The following is a 12198-nucleotide window of genomic DNA, read 5'->3' as shown; positions in this document are numbered from 1 at the left end:
TGTTATCTACCAAAACGATGTGGTTCATGAGATCTGATTATTGTTCCGACCATTGAAAATGCGTAGTAACATTGAATTTAATTGTGTTTTAGTTTTTTTTTCCACGCAAAATCAGCTACCACAAATAATTATCGGACAATTTGGGTGATATATCATATTAAAAATTTTTCAGTCGTGAGTCGAAGGACACTTAGAAATTTCAAAACAATTTTCACAGCGTCGAGAAAAACCGGTTTAGAACTTTTGATTTTTGGTCTAATTGTGAGCAAATTTAAGGTAATTAGTAAACGCAATAGCTTATTTAAGCTCAGTTTAAGCGGGGAAAACCTAGTTTCACCGAAGTAAAGGTAGTTTTTGGAGTTTTGTAGCGCAATTTTGGCAATCAAAAACTATTCAAAATTTCTTTTTCATTTTTCTAGTCATCTTTTTTTAAATTGCTTCCCAATTGACCAATTTTACTATGATTCTCAAAAATGCCTAAGTTCTATTATTTCGTTCAGATTTTCTTATTACAACACGCAGAAAAAAACGACACAACTTTGAGAAAACATTTTTGTACTTTTTAGGACTGTGGTCGGAACACGCTGTACTACTTCCCAGTAACCAGCTATCCCTGTTTTTCTGTGCACTTAAAACCGCATTGAACCATACGCAATAAAAACAAGAAATAGCCGGTTACTGAGCAAGAAGCACAGAATGTTCCGACCATAGACTTAAAAAAGTACAAAAATTTTTTTTAAAATATTGTCGTTTTTTTTCTGCGTGGTGTGATGAAAAGAGCTGAAAAAAAACTGGAGATTAAATTTTTTTCCGGCGTGCGATGATAAAACTATGGAAACGCGTAAGAACGTAGTGAATTAGGCATCAACGACTCCAACGGACTCCAAAAAGGAAGTAGAAAAATTCTTCTATTTGTTTTTTTGAATTTTTTTCTTTAAAAAGTTTAAAATATTTTCAAAAGAACTTTTTTGGCCAACTGAAACTGGTCTTTTTTTTAATAAAATCAATTTTTTTAGTCTAAATTTCTAATTTTATATAAAACAAATGTTACTCAAAATCAAAAAGAGATTTTGTAAGAACCATCCCCTATATGCTATGTTAAGTATAAAGTGATAAATTTAGTATATAGCAAAGCTTTAAATAGACCGAGTAGAGTGACACTCCACTAACGCGTTAGAAGCTCGAATTACATTGCATGTTGTAAGAACCATCCCCTATATGCTATGTTAAGTATAAAGTGATAAATTTAGTATATAGCAAAGCTTTAAATATACCGAGTAGAGTGACACTCCGCTAACGCGTTAGAAGCTCGAATTATATTGCATGTTAATTATCCCAAATTAGCAATATTGGCATTTTTTGTATCCCCATAACTCAACAAAAAACATCATAAAAAAGATCATTCAAAAATTGAGATCAGCAAAAACAAATATTTTAGATCATCTCACAACAACAATGCCTTTCGGATCAAAAATTACGCGAAATATTGCTAGTTGAAAAGTCAAATTTTGTCTTGAAAAAAACAAACACTGCAAGCACAATTATTTCATCATTTTCTACAAAAGCCGGATTAAAAAGTTCCATTCTCTAAAGTTTTTCTTTGATGAATTTCCTTAGAAAACTGGTCTAAGAACCAATATTTCTAAAAAACAAATGTCATTAAGGTTTAAAAGGTTCTTAGATAAATGACTATAAAGTTTTAGAGAAAAAACTGTGCTGTTTTCTGCAAAAAAAAACCTCGTGTAGATCAAAATAATGTATAAGTTACGATTTGTAGACAATATTTGCGACGATTTTGTTTATAGATGAAACGATAAAGTCAATTTCAACTAGACAAATTAATGGTGCTGTTTAAACAAGACGACAAGACATTGAGAAGACATAAAATTTTGAAAACTGAGCGTTAAAAAAGGCATTTAAAATTAACAGATGGAGCTTAGGCGATTAATAGTTCTCAAAAATACAATTGGAGCCTTGTATGCAGCGTCGTCTTAAAGTTCCATCGAAAACGGTTATCGTCATAGCAGGTACCGACTTCCTAGCCGGACAATTTTTAACTCTGTAACTTCAATTTACTGAGATTGTGATACATTGTGGTGGTGACTTGCTCAATCTACAGGACATAATCATTTCACAAAGTATCAAATTCAGTATTAATTCAAGGCGGAGAAAAACTAATAAAACCCGAGAACCTAAATATTAAACTCATATTAACAGTTTTAGCAATTTTGAGTATACCCAAAAATGGCAAAAATTACTAATATTAGTTTAACTATTAAGTTCTTAACTGGAACTGGTGCAGCTTTTTTGTTACGATTATTCTTCTTTTTTATAAAAAGAAGAATAATCGTAGCAAAAAAAGCTGCAATAGTTCCAGTTCGGAAAACAATTTGCCAATCATTGGAGCATATAAAACTTCATACAATTTCTTTAAAACATCTTTGTTAATCATTTGAGTAAATAAAATAGAATGAGCCTAAATTCATACCCCTCTTCCAGCAAAATTTAAACGCTCAGAAAAAAATCTATAAATATTTCGAGATACTGTTTTCAAACATAGCAAAGTTACAATTGATTTACCAGCAACCACACCTTTTCTAAATTGGATATGCAATTTTTGAAAATGAAACATTAGGATTAAAAAGGCAAACTCAAAACGCAAATTAAGAAATAAAATCAACCATAAGCGAATATTGATTCCAGAATTTGAAGCTTGCCGATTTTTTTGTTTCGGAGTCCATGTCTAAAAATCAGGTGACAATACATGTCGTGTTAACCTTTTAGAGCGAAATCAGTGTAGGTGACAGCTGTTTATTCATTTTTCATTTTGTTTTCTTTCAAATTGACTATTTAAATTTAAATCAACTCTCAGACATGAAGGCATACAAACATAATTTTCTGACTTACAAAGCGGGCGCTTTTTTTTTCTCCAGACCAATTTGGGCTTTTTAACAAGCCATTTTGAACCAACAATTTTAGATCATCTGAACGTACTGCGCTCAAACTCTTAACTATATTTTACCTGTATTTAGTTTTTGCAAATTTAATGGAGTGTGAAAAAGCAAATTTAGTCTAGTTTGAGAAAATTAACGCGCCAGACATTTTGTGCTTTTAACGATCAAAATCATTTAACCCGCTCGTAAATTGTTCCAAATTGAATTGAGGCAACATACTTGTTGTAATTATTATGTTTCTAAACGCTAAAAACGTCACTTTAAACTTGGCAGGAGGAAATGAGAGAAAATTTCTTACAGAAACAATCTGAAAAAAATATATATTTTTATTTTGAAATTTTTTATAATTTTTTTTCGATATTTTCAAAAGTTTTTTTTTCAATAAAATTGAAGAGCAGTCAGCAAGGACCTCGTCCTGATACTAGGAGTCTTGTTTTTTTTGTACATTCAGAAAATCCTTGCGTTGTCTTCGAACACACGCTTAAATATAAAGCATTGCGCTCGTTAGAGTTTAGGGTTGAAAATAAATTTAAAAAAATTATTCAAATATAATCGAAAAGACGTTTTTATGGACGCAAGATTACCGACCTTAAATAAAATTAGGGCATCTGCCATGTATTGGAAATGTCTAGACATCGGATACTCTAAAAAATAACCGAAATTAATTTTTTTTCATATCTCTAGCTTAATACAAAAAAATTTTGTGAATGATACTATATGCACCGTAGGTCATTGCGTTGTAAGAGTTATTGTAAACCTTCAAAAACAAAAAAAAACGTGAAGTGAGACAAAGAATATTTCATTTTTTTGATAGTAGTTTTAACAATGTATACCACATTAAAAAACAGGCATTTTATGAGCTCTTCTAGCCCCTTCTCAAAGATAAACAATCAATTGTATACCTTCTGCTTTTGCATAAAAATTATTTAGATTAGCTCCTATCGGAAAAATCTTGAAATTGGAATTGATGACATCTAATTACGTCAAAATTTTCCAGAAAAGTTAACTTCAATTTTTGTGCTGCTTGAAACGTTTTGTCTGAAACAGTCCAGGAGAATCTGCTTGCTTTTTGAGTGGGCTGCGTAATTTTCGCTTAATTTTTGTTTAAAAAATTTGTTCAAAACTAATTTATTTTTTTGAGAAAACCTTAAAAAACAACGAGATGTTTTTAGTGAGTTAATTTTTTAATTTAACTACATATCCAACTTTTCGCAAAAAATAATAATTTTTCCTTTTTAAACTTGAGTGTGCAATTTTGAGGACTCAGAGAACTTTACATTTCGATGCAGTTTTTGATTAAAAAAAATTGATTTTCGAAGGCAACATTTTTTTAAATGAATTAGATTTAGTGGAACTGAAACAGGACAAAAAAATTTTCATGAGAAGAAAATTGTCTCATTTTTTAATGAAGATTAAAAAAATACATCAGATGAAACTCAATCAGCATGAAACTCAATTTCTACACAAAATCAGAAAAAAATTGGTGCTATAATTTTGGTAAAGCTGCACCTATGCTAAAATTCCAATGGAAAGTAAATAAAACGAACTAAAGAGGTCATCAAGTTCCGGTTACTGTTATTAAGCAAAAAAATAATCTTTTTTAAAATTTTGGATTTTTTTTTGTTAAAAATGTTGACATCTGAAACTTCCCTAGATTTATAGAGCCAAAGCTCTAGCGAGAAAACGACAAAAATGCAGCTACGCCTCGGTTTCGATCCTGCGACCAACAGATTTAGCGGCTCCCGTTCTCTCATTTACAACTAAGCCACGAACGCTAAACATTTCAGAAAAACTGCCCACAAAAAAAACAGAAAAGACGCTATGAAATTTTCAGTGCTTAAGATTTTGATTATAGCAGAAAAGCCACCAGATGATCTTTTTTCCCCCGAGTTACGTTAGAAAAAAGCTCGTACTAATACTCTACGCTCGCAAGCTAATTAGTGTAAATATTGGTTTTTGTCAACAGAGTAATGCGTCCCTGATATGCTAGAATACAAATTAAACAATTTTGCTTAAGAATGGAAGAGGCAAGTTGTCAAGTTTGCAGGAACTGTTTGTGTACCTGAAACCATAAGTCAAACAGCGAAAAACTAACATTGAGCGTGAAATTTTTTCCTTAAAAATCACTGAAACCTATATAAGAGTACTCACTACGTTCATTACTCTCAAAAACATCCTATCACAATAGCGATATGCTGCATATTACACTTAAATGAAAATACGTCATTAATAACCCACCGAAAAACCTCATTAGTTAATTTCCCTCGTAAGAAATATTTCAATACATTGCATAAGCTTCAAATAAACGCGGAGGCCCCATCTCAACCGCGACAAATATCAGTAGCCAAAATTAGGTTCATCAAGCAATTTTAAAAAAACAGCAAGAAAGCCAACGGCAACAAAGAATCTTACTGAATAGCTGGCTGGTTCTGCAGTTGATTCTCACTAATTGCTTAGTCAACTTTCTTTTGTTCGAATTCGGTGAAGAAACTTGTCAAACTTAACTTCCGAAATTCATCCACTTCGTTTCATCTCTTACGAATAAGGTATGCAAATTTAATAATTAACAATTCGTTCAATAAATATAAGAATAACCGGCAAACTTAGTCTACCTCACATGTTCAATGTTGCTGGTTGGATAATTAAAGAAGACAGCTGAATTGAGCGGCTCAAGAGCTCTTAAACAATTAACTTAATTCTGGCTGATGAGATGAAATTGAGTTTAAGAGCTCATAGAATTGCACGAGATAGATGGACATTGATATCACTATTTCTAGTCTTCTGTCAGAAAATTCAAATGTATCAACAGCATAATAATATTTTATATTCTTTGAAAACAAAACGTATGACAAACAATAATAAAAATATAGAATCTTCAATCCACAAAAATTAGGACATAGAGAAAAAGCAAAAACGATACAAAAAGTTGAATAATAGAGAGCAAATAAACGCGTCAACGATTATGGTTTGCGGGTTTTGCAACAATTGGTAAATGGTAGTGTTCGCTACAGCGTGTATTAATCATATTAATCAATATTCGACACGATCAGTTTAGTTAGGTTGAGTTTCAGGGTGCTCTACACATTTGTCTACATGGATGCCATAAGCGAACCACTTCCGTCCTGCACAGCCACTGACTCTTGTTTGATTTCCATGGCCGAACTCACAGGTAGGTTCTGTTGTGGAGTCATACTCTTCATGGTAGTTGGAGGAGTGTTGTTTCCACTCTGAGCCCCATTTAGCTCAGATTGATTTTGCATATTTATCTCTCCAAAGTGTTGATCGTCGCTTGAAGAATTAGCCTGAACGGATTCGTTGTTAGCCAATCCCTGGTGTTGCAAAGAAGAAACATCATCTCCTTGTTGCTGCTGAATATCTTGAATGGAGGGTTTTATTTCGTCTATTATCTGGCTTTGGGTGCTAGAGATTTGTTGTGGCTGTACCGAAACGGTGTTGGGATTGTTGATCTGTTGGTAAGCTGCCGCTTGTTGCATCAGTTGTTTTGCATGCATCTGCTGCTGTTGCATGTCAACTGATCCCTGGTGCATTTGGTTGTTCTGTTGCATTATTATCTGTTGGCTCTGCGGTTGCTGGGATGAAAACTGTTGTTGAGACGGTGGGGTGCGTGAAGGTCCGTTGTTGGACATAGACATCATAAACTGTTGGGAGTTGTTTTGTTGCAGGGAGTTACCGGTCGTTGATACGACAGTTTGGTGTTGCTGAGGCTGCATCATTCTATTCTGTTGTTGTTGCTGAGAAGCGTTCATAAATTGTTGCTGTTGATTGGATGGAGAGCCGAAGTTTGGATGCATCTGCCCTTAAATCAAAAAGTCGCTAATTAGCCTAAAATTAGTAACTTGAGGCGTTCGAAAAAGCGAGACCAGACTGCTTATAGTTAATCTTACCTTGCATCTGCTGAGGTTGTGACGTTTGCTGCATCATTTGCATCTGTCCAGAATTCGACCCATTATTGAACTGAGGCTGACCGCCCATCATGTTTTGTTGCTGAATCATCATCCCTGTCTGGTACATTTGATCTAAACACCGCATAAAAATGAGACGGTAATTATTCAAATCTTGATGCGTCTGTTCTACACTGGGCAAAACAAATTTGAACATTAAGACTTACTTATTCTTATAAAATGCAACAAATTCTTCCATGCACTTCTCAAATCCTTATTGATTTTGTCTCATTTCGGACAATCCGAAAAGGTAAATACTTACTCTGACCATTGGAAAACTGTTGGTTATTCTGGGAGGATCCCTGTTGCACAGATGAGGTGACCATGTTTTGTTGACTCTGAAATGCCTGTTGCTGTCCCGAAGTCATGGCAACTGCGCCCGAAACCGACGCTCCATGCGTACCGCCGGGGTAAGCAAACTCATCTTCTTCCTCTTCATCATCCTCATCGTCGTCTTCGCCACCCACTACAGGGGCACCCATGATAGCCGCCGTTACAGTACCTGTTTCTTTGTACTGTTCTAATTGCTGAAAAATAGATTCCGCCGTTATTGTTCCTGTTTCTTTGAACTGCTCCAGTTGCTGAACAAAAAAGATTAGACATAGCATAGCGGAGGAGTTGATAAAGATACCTGGAAAGACATAAGACAAAAACGAAATGGATCATTATCCAAAATTGAAGGGTGCAAAATAACGTCACAGAAGATTGCATAAAAAAGACATTAAACTTAAAAACTTTAGCAGCTTTACAACTTTCGTTGAAATATACATATTTTCGATCAAACGGAAGTCTTCACTCACTCGAAATCACAAACTTAAATTTTCCATCAAAATAATTTATCAACACAATTTGTCCCACAAGACTGCCTATTAAGATGAGTAACATTTTTAAATCATTTGATGTTCTAACCTTCTGATATCGAACTTTATCTTCTTCTGACATCCGTACGTACATAGACTTATCTTCTTCGCTCATGTTCGACCACTCTGCTGAAAGAACTTTGCTGATTTCTCCGACGCCTTTCGACGGATGATCTTTCATAATTTCGGGTCTCTTTAGCTTCGAGAATATAAAAAATGGAGACCTAAAACCATCAAATCGTCTCACAATTACATTATATTGATGAAAAACAACGACTAGAAATTAGAAAAAAAAAAACGATTTTAAAGTCAGCGTAATGAATGACTGTACATATCTTCCACTGGTGTAGCAGCGAGCTCAAGTTTCAGCCAAATCAAGTCGCGGTAATATAAAATAAAGCCAGACATACGAGAACGTTTGGTGAAACTAAAATTACATCACTGAGCTAATCGCCAGAAAACTCCTAACCTATCCTTAAGACTACGTTCTAAAAACTAAACCAGCAAAAAACAGTTTACTACTACAATTCTCCGCTTACAGATTCTTCTTAGGTGCATTGGGATCCTTCTTCTTTCTTCGTCTTTTGGGTGTGTTTTCTCCGGGGAATAGAAGTTTCAACTCATTTTCGTATCTCATTTTATCTCTATCTGCCATCTCTGCGAAGGGCCTCTTTTGGTCCATTGTCATTTCCTGGAAATCATGAGTATTTACAAAATTAATTTAATAGTCCATTTGTCATCCGTTATTAACTTATTCAATAGGTGCAGAATTGAGTTTTTCATACCTTCCATCGCTTAGCGCATACTGTTGAGAATTCTGATAATTTAATTTTTTGGCCGGGGAACTGGTTGTGGTGTTCAAGGCGACAAGCATTGACAAAAAATGCATAAGCTGTCATCTTGCCTTTTGGCTTCACGGGATTCTTTTTGGGTGGCATTTTCAGGAAACTGAAATAAAAACAAAGTTGAAGACTAATGAGTACAAAATTCATCATTTTAAAACGCAAATTATCCCGTAAAAACCCAATATCCGGGCACAGGACAACAACCCGACGGGTCTTCAAAAGGCAGGACTTCAGGTCGAAATTTAAACTTAACAAGAACCTCAAAGCACAATTTTTTCATCTGTAAACCATTGCTTTTCAAAAATTTAGGCAAGTTTAGTCGTTAATAAGCGTTATTCATGACAATTATTAACTTAGGATTGGCATGCGGTCACAATATCAGCCGGTTTTTGAAATGCATAAATTACTAACAAGAAAATTGCCATCAACCTTGTTTTATTTTTCAACTTTCCTTACATCATTTGGAGGCCTAAATTTTTTGAAAACGCCAATAACAACTGAAGAAAAATTATGAAATTGAGAAACTCTTCCAAAAAAAATTCAAATTTATCATATTTCATGACTTAATGAGAAAAGTTCGGCTTAAATCCCTTATTTAACGATTCGGCTTGAAGTCCCGTCGGCTTGATGTCCGGCACCCCCAATATCCAACGAGTTGAAGTCCTCTGGAAGTCGACTAGTTTTCATTTTCAGTCAATTTCTTCTTTAATCAATCCAGACAATGCTTTTTAAAACTGAAAATTGGACATAGCTGTTCCGTCGGGTTTCTTTTTCAGTACAGCGAGTTTTAAAATAACTTATTAAGTTCAGTTTGCGATATAAATTAAACAAAACTGTTAATAATAATTAATACGTTGTCCCCATTAGTCCACGTATAAGCATTGCAATTTCTATTCGCAATGCTTAAACATGTATTCGCAATACCTCAATGTTTAAAAATGAAAATCTCAGAATTTGATCTCGGGAAAAAATAGGGACGTCCCAAATGTTACCTGCGGTGAATCGCGAGTACTGTCGGGTCGCAAGCTCGGCTGAACGTCGAAAACAGGGATATTTTAATCAAAACGTATATTAAACAATGCAAAATTGTAAGCACAATGTATTAAGATAGGGAATATCTCTAGCGTGTTAAAGTATGACGCAAATGATAAAACATGAGAGCAACGTGATTGGCTGAACTTTCGACAAGACTGTTTAGCACCAAACTTGGAAATCGAAAACATGTAACCAACAATGGAATCGAAAAAGAAAAAACTGAAAAATGACTCTTGTTTGACCTTAGACCAGGGATTGCAATATATTGAATGATCAGATATTGAATATTGAGACGATGTCAATATTGAATTTTTAATATTGAGATATTGAAGGCTAGATATTGATATTGATATTGAATTTTTTGTAGATATTGAGAAAAACATCATCAGGCATTTCTGTAAAAAACCAAAAGAAATTCGAGATAACTCAATGGACTGACTAAGTCAAACAGTCATACAGTCAACTCAACTCACTCAAGCATTAAATTAAACAAATTAAACAAAGAACAATTACATTGCAAAAAAAACTAAACAAATTTAATTATATATTTCGAAATTCAATATTGAATTTGGTCTCTGGTATCTTAAAATAGTGATAATATTGAGATATTGAGCTTTTAGATATTGATATTGATATTGATATTGAAATTTCATCCTATTTGATATTGATATTGATATTGAATGGAAGATATTGATATTGAGCTCAATATATTGATATTGTATTGAAATCCCTGCCTTAGACATAGAAAAATGTGTGTAAAACTTTTAGAAACAAATAGAAGTGGAAAAAACCAAATAAGAACGTAACTTTATCCAATAGATGTCAATGTGAAAAGGAAAACATCGGTGAAAAAAATTTGTGGAAATCCTTTTTGATAGGTTCGAGACCCACCAAGCCAAAAACTACACGAAGTTTGGGTTGACTCAAATCTCGGAGGTAAACAAGAAAACGATTTCAATTCGGCCTTGATTGGGGTGGGTAATAAAAGGTACAAAAATTAAAAATCAGTCCCAATTTTACCGAAATAATCAATCGCGTTACACTAAAAAAACTCGACGGCAACGACTAGTAAACCGACTACTAAGCCTCTAATGGTTTAAGGTGGGCGCTCTATGCGCGAGTCGCTACTTCGCCGCGATAACCGGCCCTAATTTTAGTACAAGGTCCTACCCTCTATTGGCAAGCTCGAAAAATGTTGGCGCGACTGCGGCGGTCATAATTAAACTAATTAGTTTTCTGCTGTTGGAAGAAGAATTTATTAATAGTTGGCTTCCAATTTGTAGAAGCAAAATGGAGTTGACCCAATTGGGAACGATTTTTCATTTTGGTATACATGAAACTTGATACCAATGGAACTTCACCGTATCTGAAACAAAAAGAAAAAACTCAAATATGTAACATTCGCCCGAATACTACACAGCGACGGGGCGTAGAAAAAGTACCTATTAACGACTGGCAGGCGTCAGTTACCTTAACTCTACCCGTTTTTCACCATCTCGACCTTGCCAGTTGATTTTCTGGTCTGTCTAGGGCTAAGTAAAAAGTTACTATCTTTAGGCCATCAGTCAAACGACTTTTGATCAGCTTTCGTTTCCTAGTACGGAATGTAAAGGACTTGGGCGAAGTAAAATTGGATATTTTAGAAATAAACAAAAATTTTAGTCAAAATACCGATGCGCTTAGCTCGGATGGTTTGCATCCTTCTAATGGGGGTGTTGAAATTTTGGTGCAAAGTTTCAGAGATTCTTTTAGAGGTTCTGATATTAATGCAAACACATGTGAGATTACAACCCGCCCCAGAATGAAGCAAACCCAACAATCATCAAATTTAGATCCAAAAACGACAGAAATGATACAATTTTTTCAAAACGGTGCAAAATTCTTTAGGAAATACTAGTTTCGCATTTTTTCTTGATGCAAACTTTGGCGATTATTTAATTTATTTAATTTATTATGCTGAATATTAAATTCTGGTTGTTTTGTGCAATTTTTCTAATTTCCAAGGCTCAGATGGAAAATATAGAAAAACCATTGTTTACTGGGGCTATCTAAGCTGCCATCAAAAGATATTATCATCGAAATGTGGGATAAATGAGCGGAGAGCTACCACACTGACTCATCTTTTATCTTTTCCTTTTTGCGTTGTTACTGACCCAAAGTGGGGATGTTGAAAAAAACCCTGGTCCTATTGAAACCATTGAAACATTCTACGGCATCTGCTCAAACAATTGTGCAAATCTTAAACTTGTTCATTTGAATTTTCAAAGTATTATTAGAAAACGGATGCAATTGAAAAAATTTCTTGATGATATGGGCGAAAATACAAGTATAGGAATTTCCGAAACGTGGCTTAAAAAAGAAGATAGTGACAATTTATGGAATCTCCACCCTAGAACGCATGCGATGTTCAGATATGATAGGCAATCAGCGGTAAAAAAAAAGGCGGTGGCGTTTTGTTATATATACCAGTCAAATTGGCTCCGAAATTGAGGCCTGATTTAAATTTATTTCATAAAAAAAAATATGAGTCAGTGTGGGTTGA

General features: G+C 34.2%; 1 protein-coding gene across 2 annotated transcripts; it reads right to left on the bottom strand.

The window, feature by feature from the left end:
* Nucleotides 1-5445: 5445 nt before the first annotated feature.
* Nucleotides 5446-9777, bottom strand: LOC134854230 (TOX high mobility group box family member 4-like). 2 transcript variants are annotated; one of them, XM_063870401.1, is made up of 7 exons: nt 9614-9777; nt 8562-8724; nt 8316-8467; nt 7826-8000; nt 7179-7497; nt 6860-6991; nt 5446-6771 (listed from the first exon to the last, which is right to left on the bottom strand). In XM_063870401.1, exons 2-7 carry the CDS (start codon nt 8712-8714, stop codon nt 6044-6046), a joined length of 1659 nt encoding a protein of 552 aa, XP_063726471.1. In that variant the 5' UTR covers nt 8715-8724; nt 9614-9777; the 3' UTR covers nt 5446-6043. The 2 variants fall into 2 exon arrangements, with proteins under 2 accessions (XP_063726471.1, XP_063726472.1); XM_063870402.1 differs by having other exon boundaries at nt 7179-7443.
* Nucleotides 9778-12198: the final 2421 nt, after the last annotated feature.

Source organism: Symsagittifera roscoffensis, chromosome 9 (genome assembly GCF_963678635.1).
Source record: "Symsagittifera roscoffensis chromosome 9, txSymRosc1.1, whole genome shotgun sequence".
Lineage (NCBI taxonomy): Eukaryota > Metazoa > Xenacoelomorpha > Acoela > Convolutidae > Symsagittifera > Symsagittifera roscoffensis.
Note: the sequence above shows the minus strand (reverse complement) of the source record. Positions and strands in the feature narration are given on the sequence as shown.